Here is a 23,567-nt window from a genome sequence, read left to right on the forward strand (position 1 = left end):
TAGCAGACGTCTGATGAAAATTAATTGATGGAGTTATATGAGAATGTATCTCGCTTCAGCACTAAATAAATACGAAGCAAATTTTCCATGGAAAGTATGTAAAATTCTACACTTTTGGTTGGGTAGGTCAATGGTCCTGTTGTGGGGCACGTGAGTCAAATTTTAAACTGAAAAAACTTGTTTATAATAGAAAAGTTTTGAATTTTATTGATTTAATATTAAAATAATCGAAAGATGTAGCGTAGTGTATACTGTATACACTGTAGAAAAGATAAATAATAGAGACTAGGAAGAATTTTAGAGTATTTAAAACTACTTTTACGACACGAATACCTCATAAACTGTTTATATCGATTATTTTGACGTTTGTTTTGCCTTGTATTTTATTAAATTAATCGTTAAAAGACTAAGACTCTTCTAAATTATAGAAGCTCGCATTTATGAGGAAATGGTTCTTTAATGACAGAAAGCATCAACTGGCAATCAGATTTTTTTTTATATAGGTTACTACTAGAATTTAGAGGTTACTTTTATCTCTTCTGCATCTAAATTTCTACCGGAATAGTGAGTAAAAAGTTTGACAGAATTACAAAACTCTTTTCGTCACCTTAAATTAAGTGTCATCATCTTCATTTTACAGTAACGAAGCCAGTTTTTTTCTAGAATTTTGTGAGTATTTTTACTTTATAGAAGTTAATTCCTTCCATATTTTATGGCCTTTTGATTCTACGAGCCCTCGTGTACATTTTTAAGGGTATTTTTAAGAATATCGTTGACTAAACTTAAAATTTAGGTCAGTGTCGATAGTTGTGACCTTTTCCAACGTATCCTCTCCATTATAAGATCATTTCATAGCCTTATAATGAGTTTCTCCTGTTTATATACCATAGAGAAATATGCTATCGTCCACCCAGTTTAGGTTATAGCCTCTTAATCCCTTTTAGCGAGGCTAGTATTCGTTATAATTAACTCAGTAATTTTTCTATAGTTTATTCTATTAAATTAACGGCTAGGAAGCTATATATAGAGCATGTAGACGTGATTAGTTAATTGTATGCTGGGTAGAAAAAGGTAAAAAACCTGGTATACGAAGTCTGCGGAGAGTATAAAATGGAAGTTAGTGTTTTATCGATGGCAGGGTGGTGCATTGTCGAGGACAGTCGAAGCAAAGGGAGAAAGGGAGGCCGATAGGAAGTGTGTCACACGATCCTCACGTCCTCTATTAACCGGCAAAAACCGAGGAAAAGTTTATTCCACGCAACAATTTCTCGCTGCCACTGCCGTCTTGGGTTATAGTCACGCAAAACAACAATTTATCAACTTCACTCCCAACCTCACTTTTCAGTAATTCTACCAATAACCAACTAAGGATTTGTTAAAGATGATTAATGCCATTTTCTTTACCCACGGGTCGTCATGGCAACCGAAATTCGATCGAAGAAATAGCCTATTAGGATAGATAGGCGGCTATTTAAATAGCAAAAATATTTACACGAGGGCAAATTGGGACGAGGAGCAAAATTGATAGATCGAAATTGGTCCCGTTGTCGAATGGTTCTCCCCGGAGGTAAGAGGCGCAATTTTCTACTCTCAAAGGATTGCCTCTCTCTCTCTATTTTTCCTACACTTCAATTCCCGAACCGCATCTCGAGTGTTTTCCATCTCCATACGGACTAATGGACGGTGTTTCCTTTAATCTACTCGTCTTGCCCGTCTTTAAACCGCTGACCTATTTCCATTACCCTCTTGACACATCCAAAGGAAGATCTAATAGCGTCTCTTCTATGCCTTTACAAGAGCAAATGACTGCTTCTCTTTATACCCCGAAGGATAGCTCTATTAATCTATGTTTTTTTTATCTTTCCCTTCCTTTAACTTCTATTATATTGATAGATAATTGGTTACCTTATCCATTACCGTTTCTATAGCTAGCAAAACTAATTAGCGAACTCTCTGCTAAAACAATTTTTGTTGGTTGGCTAACTGTCACGTATTCCTCTACCCCCAACTTTCGTCCAATAGCCTGTCTTCTTTCGTTACCTAATTAAGTTTCAGTGTATTATATTTAAATTAGAATCACCCGCGGTGGTTTTTAAGTGTTGCCAGACTATCTTTTAAGGGTGATTTATGCTACCGAAGCGGGTGACGTCCAATTGCCGCAGACTTGGCGTGATGAAAAGCATTCCCTCGATTCGACCGTATAAAAACTCCTACCTGGCACTCTTTTGCCTGACAAAAATTAATCCGAAGCGACTCCAAACGACTCTATACGTTGGTGAGTCACAAAAAAACAGAGCTGGCCACGTGATGAAGAATCGTTCAATCACGTCAAACTTTGTAGATATTAAAGTATTTTTTTGTTGTTCTGCCGCTGACAACAGCCGGCAGACAAAAACAACCCAGATTCGTCACGTGACCGGGGTGTCAGTCCAAATACTCTTTCTACTCAGCTGATTTGACAAGCTTTCTATTATAAACTATGATATATTATAGTGTCACCGAAGCATCGCTCTTTCTACCAGACGTCTTTGTCACTTTCTTAACTAAACACAATCTGTGATTTTTCTCAGACAAAAAAGAAAGGTGGGGGGTAGTTAGATTAAAGTGAAGAGAACAGATTGGATAACCGCCTTTTTTACCTCCCTTTTTCTTTCGCAATAAAACAAAATAGTTACATCCCGCCGAGATGTTTAGTTTTCGACGTGTAGCCCACCACCATCTAGTCACAGGCTGTAGAGGTGGGATATGTAATCTAAGTTGCCACACAATTCCTGTCTGACACTCTAAGTCTGTCTTGACTGAGGAGGGACTTACTACAGTCCGTGCCACGAATAGATAAATTTCCCTCTCCTCTCCGTTCGTTATTATCTTCTTCCCCCGGCAGGCAACAGGAAGTTTACCTTCACTGCAACACTCTGGATTCTTACAGGGAAGACGTCTCTACAGGGGTCTTTGATCATCTTTCGCCAACGGCTGTAAAAAAAGCGCTTAAATTATCAACAAGCGCTTGTATTCGATCGAAATAAATTTCTTTTTACGTTCTTCTCGTCGTATTCTTCCTCATTTTAACATTATTTTAGAATTTAGTAAGTATTTTAATTAATTAACATCGAATAATTAGAAAATATTTCTGCGTTAATTAAGTAAATAAATTATGTAGAGTTTAGAATGTTATAAGAAATTTAAAACCTTATATAAATATGAATAAAAGTATCAAGTTTAATATTTTTTGTTTGCAAAAACTGAAGGCGAGTTCTGGAGATTGGCATCGAGTTAAGTGGAATGCTCGTGCCATGCGACAGCGATAATGCGACTAGACATTGGTCTATTCAACGGAAGGACTACCTACGGGTAATGTCTTTTGATAAGACCATCTTATTCTCGGGAGTGTGTTCCTGTGACTGGCGACAAAATACGGCAAATAAATCATGATCTGTCGCTTACCATTCCATAAAAAATTTGAAAGATGATCTTAAACGTTGTAAAATTTCACTCCGCTTCTTTGACACTTTTCAAAATGATACTTTAAATATACCCCTAACTATCCTGCACCTTTTTTTATCCGCATCAAACTTCTCCAAAAAGAAATATTCTGTCAAACTCCGATAATTATTTTCTTTTTTCTACTCCATCACCCTCGTCTTATCATTCTGTGAACAATTTACAAATATGTGGCTCACGGATGTATAATTGAGTCTCGATTTACACGACAGTAGAAGCGTGTAAATTAACTTAGGTCAAAGGTTAATGCTGTTTTGAAAGGTGGGTACTCACGCTGGACGTCTTTGCAGATTGGAAGCGATTCGGTTTTATCCTTGTACTCCCTCTTCCAATTATTAATCTGGTAAGAATCGAAGTTAAAATTGGGAAGGAGCCATTACGATTCAATCTCGAATTCCTTCAAATTAGACTAATTACAAAGACGTTCGATGAAATTCCTCGTATTACGCGTGGGATCGCAAAGTTTTCTTTAACGATCGAAACGTTACCATAGCAGCGCACGAGGGGATGAGAAGAAGCGCGAGACCAAAGGCGCGGGATGAGAGGAAATTAATAAACGAAACCAGAAAACGCTTCTTACGTCGTTTATCCGGCAATTGGCGACAAAACGTGATATTTAGTCGAGAGCCGAGATTATCGGCTTAAAGCAAACACCTCGAAGAGCAGAGAAATAACCGTGTCGATAAAATAGGAAATAACAACCCGCATGGAAGGAAAACAGGGGATGAAAAAGGTAGTAATCTGCCCATCACGATAGCTACAATCTGAAATGGAGAGGTGCAATCGAAGTGGCACCCTGCACGAGGTCCGTAATGATGATCTCTGTTCTGCAACCCTCCAAGATAGCTACACGTCGGGGGATTTGAGCAATTCTCTAAGAAATAGAAGATTCGTAACTCGATACGACCAACGACCGCCATAAAGACAAAAGAGGATGGCTAATAAAGCCAAAATTGCATTCTCTCTTCTTAACAGATGTGACATGCTAATCGCATTCTAAAGTCGCAATTGCCTCTTAACGTTTCTAAATCACTCCCCAAAAACTCTTCTTTTATCTTTAATCTTCCCTTTTCTCTTTCTCTAATGTTTATTAATAAAGGAATTCTCCGGATGTACACTTGTTACCACTACGCTAATTTATATTTAATACGCCTCTCGTTCTTACTCCATTTTTCTAGAAATTATCCCGGGTTTAGTTAGTTAAATAATTATATTAAACTAATTTAATGACAGCCGTAAAAATTAAGCTAAGTAACGAGCTAGACTACTTAACACTCGCATTCCCTGCCAGTAACATTGTTACAATCCTACTATTAAGTGCGCCACGAGCATCTCTATAGGATGAAGAGGATGATAACTATTGTAAATGCTGGATGATACGCGTGACCAATGATGATAAGCGCCCTAAATACCAATAGGAAGACGAGTGTATGGAATATTAAACTAGACGAAGTGCATTCTCTACTCGATGCAATAATTAAGCAATCGGGACCAGTAAATCGTGTTTTTAGTTGGGTAAATCGGGAGGAGGATGAAGATAATTGCTTTAATTGTGAACAACAGGAAAACGAACGTCGCAAATATCGAACTAGAGAAGAGCAATTTAATTATCCAAGTAAATAAACGACCATAAAACTTTATAGTGTGGGCCCAACCCAACGAGTTGTAGAACGTCAGATTCGACCTTCCGGTCAGGACCAATCCCCATTTTGTGTTTTTACGAGTTTTGTAGAGAGGAAGTCCGAGTCGAACGTGAATTGCATCAAAGGAGAAAGTTAAAATTAACGAAGCGAACTAAATTAACGGGTATAATCCTCGTCACAATAGTAATCAAAGCTGCTTAACTTGTCAGTCCACGTACCGTTTAATAATCTTATTAAAATTTATTTTTAACTATTAAAACCTCATAATTAATGTGCTTAAGTTTGTTTAATTAGAAAAACATCAATATTACGTTTCCCGATGGTTCATTAGAAGATGACACCTTTAAAATAGCCGATTTATATCGACCTTTTCTTACTTTTCTAATTATTTGTCATCTCGAAAACGTCTTCGTCTCTCGTTTCCACTCGCTAATTATAGTTACGTTTGTCCACCCCCGTACGAAAATTAGAAAAATCTCCTCCCGACGGCTTTTAATTAAATTTTTATACTTATTAAATATAGATGCCAATGAAGTGATGGAGTCGGTGGCTCGAGTGCCATTTAATATTCGGATAACGACTCCAATTTTTGAAGATTATACTACCCTCTCCTGTTTCTCGGTGTTAATGGAAGGTTCGTGATACTCTTTTCCAAACTTCTCGCAGATTTTATCTCTCCTTTTACTAATTTTCCGCTAGCGGAATACAAACTTTCATAATCCGAGTAGATGCGTTACGATGCTACGTTTAGAGATTTCCTTAACGTTTATATGCGTGTAGAAAACGTAGGATATCGTTGGTTCCGCTTAAAATTTCACGAAATGTACGATATTCTTTTAAAAAATGTATAGAAAATTCGAAAGGTTAAGTCGTTCCGCTGAAAGGTGTAGGAAGAGTCGTAAAAATCTCTAATCTCTAAATCTCTAGAAAGTCGAAGAGAAGTTGCTTAAGAGAATCACTAAAAATACGTTTATAAATGCTGTAGAAGACGGATACGCCTTCTAATACATCAAATATAGAGTCAGAAGGTGTATCCGCCCCAAAAAACCGCCCAGAATTTAGTGAAAAAAACCTAAAAAAGAAAAAAATAATGTTTTTTTTCTTCCTTATCAAACCCCAAACTTTATCAGATTTAAAACTGGGATAAGCACCGAAAGAAATTAAAGAAGAAGGAGAGAAAAAAAAGAGCAGAAAAATCACTCCACCTGAGATTTAAAAATAGATGAAAAGCATCAACCACAAAAGAGGAAAGTAATTTCATTTTAAAACACTTAAAATCTAAATTTAGTTATAATATTTGACTTTTATACAATTTTTATGATCGAATTTTATTATTTTAAAGAAAGTTTCTTGGGTTATTTTCCATCCAGTTTATTGCCATAATGGTATTTTTATATTATTTGTTAAGAAATTAAAGAATAATGAGTTTAAGGAAAGAAGAAAAGGAGGAGCGGGAGGAGCAAAGGAGGAAAGAGGAGGCAAGGGGGGATAGATTAAGCAGTCAAATTTATTTTCTATCTATTTTCCAAACTAATCAACGATAATGGTTAAACAGGATGAAACTTAAACGGGAAACAAGGTTATAAAACGGATCGTAAAAAAATACATGATCCTATAAAAGATTAACTTTTATAACAGGATATATATATTATATAGCATACGTCAAAAACGTTTAAGAGCATTTACATCATCCCCCAATCGAAAGATGCCTTTAATTCTACCATTAAACTACTTAAAAGTCGGAGTAAATGCGATTTTCTATGCATAAAAAACAGGGGAAGAAAAAAAATATAAATATAATAATCCTTTGATTCTTCCGATGGGTTCTACACAAATCGAAATTAATGGCGACGCTTTGTAAAGCGATTAAAATCGTCCCTTTCTACTTTTTACTTTCCTCCCCCTCTTCAGGAAAGACAAAAAAAGATAAATAAAAGAAAGAAGAAGGGGGGGGACACTCGAAATTAGATTTGAACTCGGATAATCCTCTTGCTTTGTAGAAATTCCTGCAGGTGATTTGGATAGTTTAAATCACTTTCTGCTGCAGGGTGAAGTGTCAACAAACGTACCACATCTTCCTCCTCCTAATTAAAATATTCTACTTCTATCGAATGCTGGGTAAATGTGTAAATATTCGAAACTCTGACGAGTGTTGCCGGGATGCAAATCGTCTTCCTCGCTTCGTCTAGTGTAGTTTAGGTGTTTGGTGAGACGAAAAGCCACGCGACGCGAAGCGAAGCGATATTTCGCCCGGCCGTTTCCGTTTTACATGCTTAAATGTAGTTTTGTAGTAGAAAACGGATCTAAATAGGCGTGATTTTTAAGAAATTAAGTAAATAAATCGGAGATATTAGTTAAAATTTCATATTTTCTCGGCGTAAAGCCGAGCGACGCGTCGCTTCTGACGCGAGAGAAGTTCGCTCCGAAACATTCCTTTATAAAATATATATATATATATAAATTATTTTGAGCAGTATAATATTTAATTAATATTACTAAAAAAATAAATAATTAATTAATTTAAACACTTATTTTTAACAAAAATAAAACACGAGATTTCTTTTTTTAAACAGAATCAATTTTCTACGTCGCGAACGGTCGCGACGCGATACCAAAGTATACGCGAAATAATTTTTTATAGGTCTGTTTTATATAACAAAAAAAAAAAATACATAAAATTCCTTAAAATTTACTAAATTTTATGTATTTACGTAATAATTAAATTATTCAAGAGTAATAATTTAAAAAACTCGCAGACCAAACGGGAGCGACTGCGATGACGTTGCGCGTCGCTTCGCGTCGCGCAACGTTATTTAGAACAATTTACCACCATTTTTTTTCTCCGTCTAAGTCGAAGTAATAATTTACATTCAATAGCTACCACTTAATTAACTGGTACGAAGGTATATTTGCTAGCTTAGGCCATAACGTCAGTCGAGTAAGTCGTAACTAAAAGCCAGTTACTTTACGAGAAGCGGAGGATGCAAAACGGAGGAAAGTATTGTAAGAAAGGGAGGAGAAAAGGGGAAAAAAAAGGGTAAAGAAAATGAAAAAGTGGAGTGATTAACACGTTTACCTTCACCTGTAAAAACATCATTAATTTAGATAATGTGTATTCTTTAGCCAAACTCCCGCACTTCCGTAATGAAGTGTTTGTTATGTAAACCGTACAAGTGGGAATAACTAAATAACACTTTTAATGTTTTACTAATTCTTTAATCCTGTGTATAATAATAATCCAAGTTTACACTCGTACAAAATATTTAAACAGTAAAAAAAAAAATAATAATAATAAATTACATAAAAAAAGTTTTCTTTCCCGTGTAATTAAGACGAGATGGTGCAATTAACTGTTTAACAACTGCTCCCTTAATTTTTTTTTCCTCTTGCACTTTTTCTAGCCTGAGGAGATGAGGAATATTTTATAATTATGAAAGAAATTATCTCGATAGAACTAAATTGCCTGGGGTTTTCTCCTGTTTTTTTTTTTTTTTCCTTCTTTTCCCCTTTATTTGGTTCGATATCGGTAAGTATCTTCGTTATTTATTACCTGTATCCATTTATTATAGTAATAAACATGCAATTATCATGATTAAAACTCATTCGGTAAGATTATCTCGTCATCGATCACGTGCCCGATTTATTATTGCGAGACACTAGCTAAAAATGGTCGAGTAGCGCCATCTGTTATCGCCGTCGTTAAAGATGCCGGCGGATGTTACGCAACTTACCGATCTCTTCGGTTAATCGACGCGACTTCCGCCTAATGACGTAACAGAAGGCGCGGAAGATTCGAAAAGTAACGGACTAATTATTAATTAATAGACGAGTTTTCTGGAGGATGCGCGTTACGCCAGACGTAGTAAACAATGCGTTTCGCTGGTTAAATTACGGACATTAAGCGAAATTTATGCGAATAATCGAAAATCTGTATCAATTACCGGAGCGCAAACAGCAAACAAATCTTGGTAATAAGCAATATAGCGACGGAGACACGTAATAAAGCAAAGACCTCGGTCACACTACATATAATTTAAGCAGAGTATTAAATTCGGGTTCTACGTCATCCAAACGGCCTCCGGAACGTCGTTATTGTCAAAAAACGACTATATCGAGCAATCTGCGAGATTGTATTGCCCGTCACGACGTTGTCATACCTCCTTCATCATCTTAACATCCCTATTTTAAACACTACAGGCTCCTGTAGTTGCAAAGTGTGCTGCAGGATATCTATTTAGTGACACGTTCATTACCCGGCTAGACGCGCTTTAATATTTGATTGGTTTGCACCAGAGGAAGAAAAGGAACATGCCAGAGAAAAAAAAAGAAGAGAAGGGTCCCATTTTCGTAAATAAGTGACAAAGAGAGTAGTGTTGGATTGATTATTCCCATGGATTCACTTTACAGCGCTTCTCCATCCGTAACACTGCTATCAACACCATTTCGGTTCAACAAACTGCTACAAACGGCACTTTCTCTTAAAGGAGAAATTGCGCGCTCCCGACTCCATGATACTACTTTCTCTTTCTCTCTATTGGTACCTCCCGTGGGGTTGTCGCTAAGATTATGATTTACTGCCCTAGAAAAATGAGATTGTAGAGTAAGAATGATGACCAGATATAAGGAAGTGTTGCCATAGTTATTTTTTTTGTTTTGTTATTCAATTCGAGCTTCCATTCTCCCCCCTTTTTTGAAAGTTGGGATTTGAATATATATATGTCGATTGTGAATGGCCAAGACTTGTACTTTATCAATCTTCTTCCTTGATTTGGTTATGGCATTTTTATCGGTTTCTATAAGTGAAATTTTATTGTAGCTAGGGGTGGGATTTTTCTTCATCTACGACTTTATTTTTTACAATAACGTGTGAAGTTAAGCCGCTCAAAAGCTCCAATTCGGATGGAGTTAATAAATTGAGAGCTTTTACAAGATATGCCGGAATGTCTAAGGAGAAAATATATATAAAAACAATGGAAAATCCCTTAAATAAGGAGTTATATATATACACACATATATAACTTGTATGTCGTCGACTCCATCGTATAAGTTTATATAGATTTTACGAGAATGTTTGGCAATCTGTTCATTAATTCGCGCTTCGAAAATTAAGGGATTCATATCGCCATTAAATAAGCATCATCCCATCCTGCTAAATAGGAATAACTTATCTCTCTTAATGTTCAGCTGTCTCATAAATCTTATTATCTATTAAACAAGTCGTGTAAAGGTTATAATCCTTAGATAATATTCATTTTACGATTATAAGGTTCTAACTACACCAGATAAATCTATTATACACGTATAGAAACTCCCAAAGTTAACTTATAAGACATCTCATTGGAGCCACGAATGGGTTCACCTCGTATAACGCGCATTTCCGGTTCAATGGCCTTCCGCACGTGTCTACACCAATCTGGTTTATAAGCTATAGATTCTAACAGAATCTCGACAATTCCATTAAAGTTCAAAATTTGCTTCCAGGGTTAATTATATCTTTTAAAGGAGCTCGTTTATATATAGATTTTTGTTAAGGAGACCTTTCCTACATTCCAATTTAATGCAGTTACATGTTAGAGCAACCGAATTACTTCCTCCCCTTCAACTTAGTAAATGATTTATTATAGGATTGGTATAAAGATGATTACTAAAGTGAAGCTTTCTATTAATTTTAGATTGAATATTCAATTTAATTGAAACTTCTACATATTAAATTGTTCACTTAATGTACTTTGTAAATTGGTGATTTCTGACTAAATTAAATTTAACTATACAAAATATCGACTCTTTTTTTAATGTTTCTCCCCTTCTTTTAAATAATTTCACATCTTTCTTTATTATAAAAACACTTTTTACTTTCTGTAAAACGTAACAGCATAACATTACAGACAAACAGATAAGAGTGAATGTCACAAAATCCAATTAATGAGATTCATTCTGATATGGCACTTAATTTGTTGTTTCTGTTTTCTTTATAATATAATTCAGGGATTTAAAAATGATGTTTAAGTACAATTAATATATGCATTTTCTTCTACATTATATTAATTCTTGGCTATTTTTGTAAAGTAATCACATCTTCCAGAAATTAATTCAAAAATTAAATTTCTCTCAACTAAAATCTTTACATAATTCATGCTCTTAACTGTATAAAAATACATTTAATAATTGATTTTTCATCTCTAAAACTGGAACACATGTTTACTTTAACTAAATATATCAAACTTAGACATAATTAATTCATTAATGACAACACAATACTAAATTTTTCCTTATATGTATATCAATAAAACACCTCTCTCACATACAAATATATATAAAATCTTCCCAAAACTTTTATACAATTAATTATTGAGCCCAACAAACTACTAATCTAAAAAAATTAAATTCTATGACTTCTAAATTGTTCTTTTTTTCTTTTTTTTTTTGTACAATACTTTTTGAAAATTTAATTTTTTGGAATCTTTTTCATTTAAAATAATGGATAACAATACTTTTGAACTGTAGAAATTTATATAAATTGTTGAATATATTTACAATTTATGATGAAAAATTCAAATCGTAATCCCGATTAACAAAACGGGGTAAAGAGATTAAAGTCGGATTTATCGAAATTAGAGAAATCGAGCTCGAGAGGCACGTCGGATTTTTTAACGCCGTATACCATTGTGGATAATCTTTTAATGGGAATTGGGTAACAATCAAAAGGAATTACTTAATTTAGTCTTTTAACATTATTTAGGGAAGAGGTGGTATTATATGCCCAAGGCCAATCCAACTTATCACATTTCTGTGTCACTAGAAACTGTACAAAAAAAGTTTGTAAGCAACCAAAGTAAAATAATACATTTTATGAATTAGCCTACAGGCATTATTTGAAAACAATTACCAATCACAACATTTTGATATATTTTGTCTGAATTCAAAATAAATTATGTAAACAAAAAAGAGGTATAAGTAGCAACAGATAGAGATGCGGCCATGGTAAATTTCCACAGAATGGTAGTGGTATGTCGATAGATCCTCATCGTTTCTGAGAGCAATCACAAGCAGCCAACGTCAGTCATTTCTACTATTTTATAGTAAATAGTTAACTGCGTAAGATTAGGTTAAAGTTCCCCGAATCAGTTTTTATTTCTGAATGGAATCAGAGAATAAAATTATAACGGCTGATATGTGTGGGGATACTCGATGAAAGTTTTTACATCTTTTTCACAGTTTGATGGCAGTGATGAAATTAGTGAACGAAAATCTTTGTTACACTTCTGTGTTGTCGCCGGCACGGATGTTCCGGTATTGAGACGACACCACTCTACTCTGTCCGTTGCTCGCCACCACGGACACGGCCCCGGACGACGACGAGGAGCCGCCGAATTTTTTCCTTCTTTTTATCAAATATACGTTGACGGCAATAGCTATGACTAGAATGGAACCTAATGCACCCACGATGATGGGAATCAGAGACATGCCGTCTTCGGAATGAGAGTTTTGGCCGACTTCGTACACTCCCTTGTTGTCTCTGTTGACTTTTTTATTTTTGCCATTGTAATTTAATTTTATCCTGTGCATGTTTGTACCTTTTCCGTCCGAACCGACTTGCTCCACGTCTTCCACTTCTCTCTTTTTCCGAAGCGAAACTTCGCCCAAATTTCCAAAAACGTGTTCGTCGACACTTCTCTTTCCAATTCCTCGAGCTGCATTTTCTTTAGATCTCACCGTATAGATACAATGTACGAACCATTGCCTACCATAAGATACCTGAAAATTATATAACACATCAGAAAATCTGTTAACTCAAAAATTTATGGATATACTTTATTTGGCTTGCCCTTTACCTGAAATAGTGGTGCAGAATCAAAGTGAAAACCGTCGGCGCTGGGTTGTTTTCTAAGAGCTTCGACGTCTGGAGAAGGATCATCGCCCGACAATTTAGCATCAAAGGGAACATTTTTGAACTTTCTGACAACAGTATGTGGTGCACCTTTATCCTATAAAAAGATAAATTTAAGGTATAAAACTGTGTTGAATCTTATGTTAAAAAAAATTTAAGATATTGAATATCAACATATTGCTGTAAAAAAGTTACAATTGATAAATGTAATTTTCAAAGTATTATTCTGTAAATTACACAGAATGTATCTATAAAAACATATTATCTATTGATATAGAGCAGATTAACATTAACAGTATTTTCATCTATTTTATAGTAAAATCTCTGGTATCTCTAAACATCTACAAATATAACATCTTTTATCAAAATGCCTTTGAGTTTTTGGGATATTCTCTTAGAAAATTATATATCATTGTATTATTTCACTGACCATGCCAATACAAGGAACCAACACGCTTTGAATTAGAAGATTGGTTTCAATTTTGACCATTAGGAAAGTCCAACTCATCATTGATCAGGTTGCAGAGAAGTAACCTAGGAATTGACTAGATGAGTTAAGAATAAATATAAAAAATCTTTTCTAAATATTTCCCATGTCATTATTATTGTTTTCTGTCAGTGGCGTAGCGAACATAACTGGTGCCCGGTGCACGACACTTTATTGGCACCCCCTCCCCCTCCAGAAACACATATAGTTTGTCTTGGAGACCATTCGGGCGCCACTCGCAGAGGGGCGCCCAGTGCATGATACACCCCCTTGCACCCCCTCGCTACGCCACTGTTTTCTGTGTAAATTTTACTGGATTTTTTGATCAAGTCAATTTTCCACCAGTGGAATATAATACAATAGCTTAATTTTATTTTAAAACTTTTTATATTGAAATATTTTCTCCACAGCTTTACAGGAAATGACGTAACAAAATAATATATATAAAAAAATAAATAGTGACATATAAATAATATCTGGTATGAGAAATAACTTGTAGATATATATTAATAAAAATCAAACAGAATATACAGTACATGTACTGCACTGTAGAAGTTCACTAATTCAGATTAATTGGGGGAAAAGCCTAATGCAAATTTGTGAAAGTCCAAGTTAGCAAGATTTTACTTAAATGCGTATTGTACAATATGAAAAGTTCACATTAAAGTCTAATTTTAAATGAAAGCGAATGAGTTGTCTATCGGTATTATCAAAACAAAATTTAATTTCTAAGAACAAAATACGAGCATTTTTGATGGAACGTAACCACCATTCTCAAATACTGTGGCAGTTTTCTCTTTCTCTTTTTCTCTTTAAAGTCCAAAGTTTTTTATGCGCTTTAAATGAACGTATACAGTGGACTTTTACAATGCAAAATGAGTATTAATGTCATTCTCTAATTTGAGCTTAGAAAAGCGATAATTTTTGTTTTTAATTCCTTTTCTGACTGTTTTTAACTTTTTGATCGCATCTTAATACCTCTGTCTAAGAGTAAGGTAATAGTTAAGGCCCAGATTAGTATCGACAAGTTTGGTATTTTAAAAAATACACAATGAAAAACAATAGTCTGAATTATCTTACCTTACTTATAAATTATATTATTTGATTTTAAAATACATTCAATTCTACTAAATAGTTCTAACACTAGAATATTAAAAAAAAGAAAAAGATTGAATAATTTCAGTTTTCATCCGTGGTAAATCAGATGAGATTTGTATATTATTTGTACATAATCTGTAAATAATTATTATTATTTTCATTACACAGAATATCTAATCTTTAAAAGGATATATATATATATATATATAAACTATTCGAAACATGACAGTAGAATATTTGGTTAACAATTGCTGAGAAATCAATTATACGGCACTGAAAAGTGTCAATCAACATTTCTGTATCTTTTGCTATAATTTTGTCAACGCTACTGAAGAATATAAGTTGTTTTTCTGTTTTATTAAACAATTTAAACTTAATTAATCTCAAACTTAATTAAAAATTTATCAGTCTGACAAAGAAAGAAAACAACAAGAGGATTGATTGACTAATTGACAGAAATATCACAGCCTCTGCACTACGAGACTGGACTCTTTTTATCCATTTTAAACATACCATTCATATAATAGAGTCAGCTAGCACAGACGAGACATAGAGAATGATTCTTGAACTCAAATTACTCATGATAAATTACAAGGATCTTGATCAGAGATGAAGTTGGATTTCCAAAGCAGCCGAATGAGAGTTTTTTAAATGTAATGAAAAATGAGAGGCGAAAGTTGGCACTATGACTAGATCTATTGTGCATAGAATGATATTTTGCCATGTAGCCACTGGACTAACAAAGAGAGTAAAATGATTATCCAATCATTCATATGTTTCTAGTTCATGCAGAATAAATCCCTTCTTACTATAATATAACATATTGCCAAAAAATCAGTTCGTCTACCTATTATTATAATTAAATTTATTTTTATAGAAATAAAATATTAAATATTTTCTTTTCTGGTTAAATATACAATAAAATAATTATGTTTACACATTAAACAATCCAAATTAAATGCTTTTGCTAGATAAAAACAAGCTGATAAAGGCATCTTGGCTTGACATATCTGAATCATAATTTATTTAGTAAATCAGAATAAATTATCATTTAGATATGTTAGAAACATTTTGTATACTTATTGCATATTAAAAAATTCTAGTATAAATAAATTTAGAACTTTAGATATTCTAATTCTCAAATTAACATTAAATTCAAGAGCTGTAAAAGTCTCATATATAGTATTTTGGAGGGATTTTAAATCATAAAAATCAGAAACTATAACGGCTTTATTAATTGAAATATTCCTCTATTAAAAATAATACAAAATAATATATTTTAATGCTAAGAGATAAATATAATAACTTACGATTATTTTAAATGTATGTAAAAGATTTGGAGAATCGGCAACGCAACCATATTCTAAACTCGTAGGTTCGTATTTTGGAATGTATCCGTCCACGCCGGTGCATATAAAACATTTCTCGATCGTCATAAAGAAGGAATCGCCGAGATTCTGCACCGGATCCACCATTATTCTTCCATATATAATATCACCTAAATATATAATATCACTTTTAAAATTATGTATAAAACTTTTAATCTTTTGTAAAAAATTGCTTTTTCTGGAGCAAAATATAAACTTTTCTAAACAATTTTCGGATTAAATATTTATACTCAGAACTTTAAAATTGAAAATAAAGATTTTTTGAACATTTTCAATTGTAAAAAAGCAATTTACATTGGTAAAGTATAATAAAATAAAATAATTTAATTAATTACTAAGGCTAATATTAAGCACAATCAACAAAACCTTTAACATCCGGTAACAAAATTTTAACGTAGAAATTCGCAAACATTTTTGATCTTAAACAAGATCTACATTGGGTCGACAACAATATTTAAAATTGGAATGCACGGAATATTGTTGTCGACCTGAAGCAGATCTTGTTTAACATCAAAAATATTTGTCAATTTTTACATTAAAATTTCATTACTGGATGTTAAAGGTTCTGTTGATTGTGCTTAGTAATTTGTTCCAGTTATTGAGATGATGATAATTTGCTAGCTCAATGGGTGATGTGACGAGATGACTGTCTCAAGAAATCAAAAGCAGAATACGGAGCGTAAAATGTACTTTAAACTTGTTTACAAACAGTTCATACAAGAATGCCAGACTAGAAGTGCTCTCTATTGACAACTGTTCTGGAAACAGGATTCAAACCCTTATCTTTCGGTATCTAAGGCAAATATATTAAAATAAATATTAAGCAGATGCTTTAAACTAGACTCTTCCATAACTACCATATGTAAAACATTCATTCTAGAACAAAAAACTTTTACTTAATGTTTTTCAGCCCTTTAGCACCCATCATTAAGATTTTGACTGTATCTCGATGCACACGTATCAAAAATATTGGATTAAATAAATTTATTGTTCCTGAAAGCAGTATAGATGGTGTTTTATGTTTGTAACACAAGGAACAGATATTTCCTAAATACATAAGAATTTATATCTCACATATCCAACCAAAGGGATGCCCTAGACAGAAGGTAGATTGATAATGTTACGTAGGCCTCAGAGGAAAGGAGTTTAATTTTATTCCAGGCTAAAAACTTGTCTGTCGATAGGAGAGTTTGGAAAAATGTAGTGGATGGTAGTATAAAAGTTTGATTTTTTACCATGTTTACCTGCGCACTTCTCTGGGTATCAGCATGATGATGATGATATACGAACGAGCAATGGTTGATACAGGGAGCTTAATCTTTCCTCATTTACAGAAAACAAGACTGGTCAAGCCGATCTGCACGTTCCACAAAAACAAATCAAATGTTAATTTTGTTTAAAATAAATTTTATAAATTCTTGGAATCAAGTAGTTGTTCAGAAGAATTTTTCACTGAATATACAGTAAGGGATGTGGTTTATAGATTCCAGAGAAACTGGGTAGTTTTTTACTATAGCTTACAGTGACTGTAAACGAAAATGTTCGGTTCCCTTTTGTGCATGCATGTGGACATGTGCAATGAATGGATTGAACTGAACATAATCTCGAATATATAATGTCTGACAGTCACAAAAAAGTCCTAACATAAGCACTTCACCACTACAGTGGAGCGTGCTAAAAATTTAAAATTTATTTGTCTGAACTTCAAAACATTGTTTTTAAAAACATTTAAGATGGCAAATATAGTTTACCTGCAGGGACGGATCTAGGTTTTTCAGGGCCTAGGGCTTATTGAAGTCTAATGGGTTTGTTATTGGTTTGTTAATACAAATAATACTATAAATTATCATTATTATTATTATATTATTAATATTAACTATTTTTTACTTTATGATAAGTGCTCATTGTTAATGAAAAAGTATTAAAAGTTTATGACAATAATTCAATTTTTGTGGGCCCTTGACCCCAGGGGCCCAGGGCTTCAGCCCTATTAGTCCCTATATAGATCCACCCCTGTTTACTTGATCATATGCAATACAACTATCATGCACATGTTAATAAAACTTACATATTAATTATCCAAATACTAATATTTTTAACTTTTGAGTTAGCTTCCCTTTGGGTTCTCCTGCATCCACACTATATACAAGTATCATTTTATCAAGCCAACTTTAGAGACAAATTATTATAATTATTCTTTGTTCTCCTAAGATAAGCAACTGACAATTTACACGAACTATTCTAAACCAACTGTATTGAAACAGATTCCAGTTCATCTTTTAACTTAAATAAAAAAAATTGTACCTAAGCAGACTACGCATTTAGTTTTTTAACATTAATGTTGATGCTTCTGAATTTTTTAAGAAAATTTATTCATCACAGATAAATACACTGCAATTATTAAATCTGATATAAGACTGACTTTCAAAATATTCACCAAAATTAATGATTTCTATCAATAATAGTTTAAAAGAAACTAATACATTATTACTAAGATTTTAAGGAAAAAAAACAGATATAATGTAAAGTAAGTCATCCTAACTTTGTAAAAAGAGCTCTGTAGATCAAGCCAGTAAAGTTTTTTCAATGTTGTTATTTAAGTTAATGTAATGCATGTAAATAAACTGCATAAAAATATAAAATGTTAAACAGATTGAGAGAAAAATGCAAATACTGGCATTTATTCTATTACCTTACTTTGTATTAATCTTTTTTCTGTTTATATACTGTTTTTTATAAGCATCCGTAAAAGATAACATCATTGTGATTCTTGATATAAACTTTTTTCTTTTCTCGTGTTAATGAAGAATTTGTCTTTTTTATTTTCTGTTAGTAAGAGTTTAATATCACTAACTTTGATGATTAGAGAATAGATTTGCTTCTCACTGTTTTGTCTGGCTTCTTTTTTTAGATTTAAGTTATATATTTTTAAAGAACTTGGAGTTGTTTTTCACATTATATTTTGAATATTTTTCTTATCAAAATTTAGTATATTGACTAGTTATGTACTTGATACTATTTTGACAAATTTCTTTAAATTTATACTAATTTTAGTGAAATCTTGTTAAATAATTTAAATTAAAATATCTCACCGGGTACAAACGAAGCATCCAGATCTTCTCCAAAACCCATAGATCCGTCGGATAACCACAGTTCTCTTTTGCGCATTAAATGAAACTCTGTGTTCAAACTAAACTCTGCGGGAATCGGATCGCTGACTTGTTGGAATCTAATATGCATGTCGAAAGTGATCGGCTCTCGAGGATGACATTGAAGCGAATCTCCATATTCTAAATCGTCAGTTACGGTACAAGGTATCAGCTTTATTTTATATATACCAGAATAATCTCTTACCTGAAAAATAGATTTAATTTTTAAATAATATAAATATAAATAAAATTTAAACAATTACTTTAAAACAATATATTTACTTTAAAAATTCTATTCTATTCTGATATTTAAAATAATTATTTTGCAAATGTTCATTTTTATTCCCTTTCGTTAGATTAAAATAGATATTTTGGATATTTTTATTGCATAGCACATTCTGTTGTTGCTTATCAAGAACTGTAATCAAAGAAGGAACAGTTGAAGTCAGAAGCAACAAAAAACAAAATAAAAAGTATCAAATGACCCATCTATTTAAATTTCAAAAGCCTCTTCACAAAAGAGATGCTATCTGAATTACTATTTTTAAACATAAGTAGCACTTTAAAAATGAAAAAAATAATAATATAAGATGGAGATAAAAATAAATAAATAAATAAAGTAACTTCTATGTTTTGTTTTTAACGAAATAATACACTAAATGCTTAATACGTACGGCAAAATCTGACACAAACTGCCATTCTTGATTGGGTTGGGCAAAAGAAGGTTCGCTATAAACTAATTCCAAAGTAAATGTTAAATCGGGATGCTCTGGTGCAATGACTGCCGATTCTTGCCCTGTGCCTAGAAAAAATGTTGAAGTTTTAAAAACTGTAAGATAATATGTTAATTAAGATTCTTTATAAATTTACTATAACAATATATGTAGACATTACACAGAATTTATGCATTGTTCTCATTCATAAATCATTTTGACGAAGATAAAAATAAAGTTTGTGAAGTCATTATCGAGATTTACATATATCCAACAATGCATTATCAAGAAAAAAATAATTGACTTTATTTTTAAATCATTAAAATGTTTGAAACATACAACAGTCTCTTAACAAAAAGTATATCAATTTTTTATGGCATTTTCTAGACAAAAGAGAGTGCCAAAATAAGAAGAAAAAAAACAAAAAACTTAGCAGAAACTTTGACTTTGTAAGTACAAAAACACTATTCAATAATGTTAAACATTCCTATTTCTTTTTGTTTATACGCCAACTTTTTCAACAATGCCGATGCCTTAGACTATAAAAAGTTGCGACTTTTTTAAATTTCTATTTTATTTATTCACAAAAACTATTTTGTAAAAAAATGAAATTTACAGACCTGGATGAGTGAGAACGAATTGACCTCGAAATCTAGGTTCCGTTCGAAAGTTTACTAACAATTTTCCGTCTTCTCTGATAGTCATTCCGGTCGGATAAAGGTAACCTAATGAATTAATACAATGTTATAAGACTTTCTACTGTAGAAAATTTATAGTGCAGTAATTAAAATTACCTTGCAGTTGAGATTCTTCTGGCGCACCGATACCTTGCTGCCAAAGAATTGCCGTGTCATATACGAACGTTAGACGCAACTGAGAACTGAGATCGTTATGCTGCCACCCACCAATAGCAACCGGAGAGTGAAAAATATACGAAACGTAAAGTGGTACTGTTATAGAAACGTACGACTGCACCAAATTTAATACCTATAAGAAAAAATTTTAAATCATACTCTAAATATATTATTGTATTATTATAACAATTTTTATAAACTTATTAACAAAATATGAGAATATAATAAAATTACTTGTCCATCTGTACTGATAACTCCTCCACATAATGTTACTAATTCTGACATATCAAAATATGAAGTAAATTCCCACATACAAGCTTCTAAATCTAAGTTACGATAAAATCTGTAATAAATTTGTTAAATTATTAGGCACAAGTTATTTCGGGATATTATACGAATTTTTTATTTTAATAACATATAGCAGATTTACCTTAAAGACGAATTGCCCCGCAATTCTTCGCTGTACTGATATGGTTCCACATCACCAATAACATTTTCATTTTTTGTCTCATTTGTGAGAAAACCATGCTTTGTTTGTATTTCATTAACATCCAATAAGTTGGAGCATTTGTGAAGACCGATTCTTATGGCGTCGGGACTGAGAGTCAATTCGAAATTAGACAAAGGTTTTGTTGAAATTATGGGCAACATACCATCCCAATGAGGGATTATGATACTTAGTTTAATCAAATTTGAAAAGTCATCATCTTTAGGACCTATTAAAAATAATTTAAAATATTTTAAAATTAAATACGGTAATGTATTTTAAGGAATGCTAAATGCAGCATGCTTTTTAATTATTATCCTACTTGTCGGATAATTTTCAAATAATGAAAGATACCCGTATATCTCATTTTGGCCGTAAACGGTTCTGCTCCAAATGCACCTTCGAGTCTTGGTGTACAGAGACCGTCGGTGGTCGATATTGTTACGGACTCGCTATCCAATTCTAGTCCCGGATCTCCGTCGACATTTACGGCCCGAGCGGCACACTGCACCCTGCTTCCTATCGAATATGCATTTAAACTATTAATATTGTAACGATAATATCACTAAAATTTTTTATACAGCTCTTTTGCTTATAATAATTGGTAGACTACCTGCTGAGAAATAAATGCTATCCAATGTAATAAATGTGGACTCGTAAAAAATGTAATAGCTTCTACGTCTTTTAACAGACTCGTCACCCCGTCTCGACCACTCGGAGCAGCCACTCTCCATCTAAATTCAGTCAATGTATCGTTTATTCCTTCTTTAGTGCACAATATCCCAGTTTTTGAAAACTCTGGATGTTTAGGATTGCATGCCTGAAATAAATGAATATATAAACAATCTATAATATAAAATTTACTCTAAAAATCAGATAAAAATAAGGAATAGTCTAAGAATAAGAAGATCGTTGGAAAAAATCAAGATCTGCTAAAGTTAAAACTGTACTCTATGTGTGAAGAAATCGTTTCTACTCAGTGGCATAGCGTAGTGGGGGCAGCAGGGTGGCCTGCCCCGGCGGGCCACCCCTGCTGCCCCACTATGCTACGCACTTTAAGGGGGGGCAAAATTTCACAATAAATAATAATAATACCTAAATAAGGGGGCGGTGAAATTTTCCTCCGCCCCGGGCGGCTGACACCCACGCTACGCCGTTGTTTCTACTGATAATAATCTTATGAACTTTTGAACTGTCAAGCAAATCTTTAGAGAAAAACTCTTAATCATATTGAAACTTTCATTTATAACTTATTTCATAGAAAGTTGTTATTCATTGGTCACTACAATTAGGCTATTACATTCTTAATAGCAATTTCGTATCAAATCGAATTTATACTTACAGTTACACATATTACCGGATAACCTGGAGTAGGATGCTTTCTGGCACTGGCAACATTGTCGTAATCTCGAAGAGAAACAACTGTCGGTCGCGTGGGAAACGTTACGTCGGCAACGATATCCATTTCTTGAATATAAATAATTACCTTCGTATCCTGTATCAAAAGATTTATAGCATTGAAATTCATTATAAAGAGAAAACAACACCTTTCTTAAATTCCAGCAAAAGTTTAACTATATAAAAACGTTTTCAACTGATTTCATCAGTCTTCTTCAGTTACTCGAACAAAAAAACAAAAAGAACGAACCAAATTCAAATTTACAAAATCACGAGAATGGAAAGAATTCTCGTGATTGTGCAGACTATGCAAAAACGATGTACCAATAAACGGTAAAAAATGCAGATTCTTGACAAACTATATATAATATCACAATCTTACGTTATCCAATGAATGATTTCCAAGCAGACGATAGCCCATCTGCGTCCCTGTGGTTGATGCAATGGGATGTTAATTGTGCCCTATATATTTCTAATTTCTCCAAATGTCTAACGGCCTGTTTAGATCTAGTGGCTTTTATGATGGAAGCACTATCCCAGTGTACCGTGATCTCCTGTTGCTTAGCAAATGCTGCTAGGACTGTGCTGTCAACTGTCCTCTTAACTGATTGCTTATGCTCTTTTATTCTTTGCTGTAAACCACGCAAGGTGGCCCCAATGTACACTAGATCGGATTTAAAACGTTGGTCCCTGATTGGAATTGAGTACACTCCTGTTAGCTCATTTGGTTTCTCTTTCCTCTTATCATTCCTTAACAGACGGTATACTGTCGGGTTGCGCCTATATATTATGCGTAAGTTCCTTTCTTTGGATACCTTCTTAACAATACTTTTAATAAACGGAATATAGTCCATGACCACTGTTTTTTTCTGTTCAGTTCTGTGTTGTTGATGTTTACGTCTCTGTATATCCGTAATTAGACGGTTCACTACCCTTCTCTGATAACCAAACTGTGTTGCTA

General features: G+C 33.2%; 1 protein-coding gene across 1 annotated transcript in view; it reads right to left on the reverse strand.

Moving 5' to 3' along the window:
• Positions 1 to 10,970: 10,970 nt before the first annotated feature.
• Positions 10,971 to 23,567, reverse strand: part of LOC136969822 (FRAS1-related extracellular matrix protein 2-like) — a 57,603-nt gene continuing 45,006 nt past the window's right edge. The window contains 13 exon segments of the mRNA XM_067264098.1: positions 10,971 to 12,899; positions 12,977 to 13,129; positions 15,928 to 16,115; positions 19,098 to 19,359; positions 19,829 to 19,956; positions 20,488 to 20,592; positions 20,662 to 20,854; positions 20,956 to 21,064; positions 21,152 to 21,437; positions 21,563 to 21,727; positions 21,822 to 21,854; positions 21,857 to 22,028; positions 22,551 to 22,703. Of these exon segments, the coding sequence (XP_067120199.1) occupies positions 12,399 to 12,899; positions 12,977 to 13,129; positions 15,928 to 16,115; positions 19,098 to 19,359; positions 19,829 to 19,956; positions 20,488 to 20,592; positions 20,662 to 20,854; positions 20,956 to 21,064; positions 21,152 to 21,437; positions 21,563 to 21,727; positions 21,822 to 21,854; positions 21,857 to 22,028; positions 22,551 to 22,703 (2,448 nt within the window). The 3' untranslated portion in view covers positions 10,971 to 12,398.

This window comes from Centruroides vittatus, unplaced genomic scaffold (assembly GCF_030686945.1).
Source record: "Centruroides vittatus isolate TY-2023 unplaced genomic scaffold, ASM3068694v2 contig_1042, whole genome shotgun sequence".
Taxonomy (NCBI): Eukaryota; Metazoa; Arthropoda; class Arachnida; order Scorpiones; family Buthidae; genus Centruroides; species Centruroides vittatus.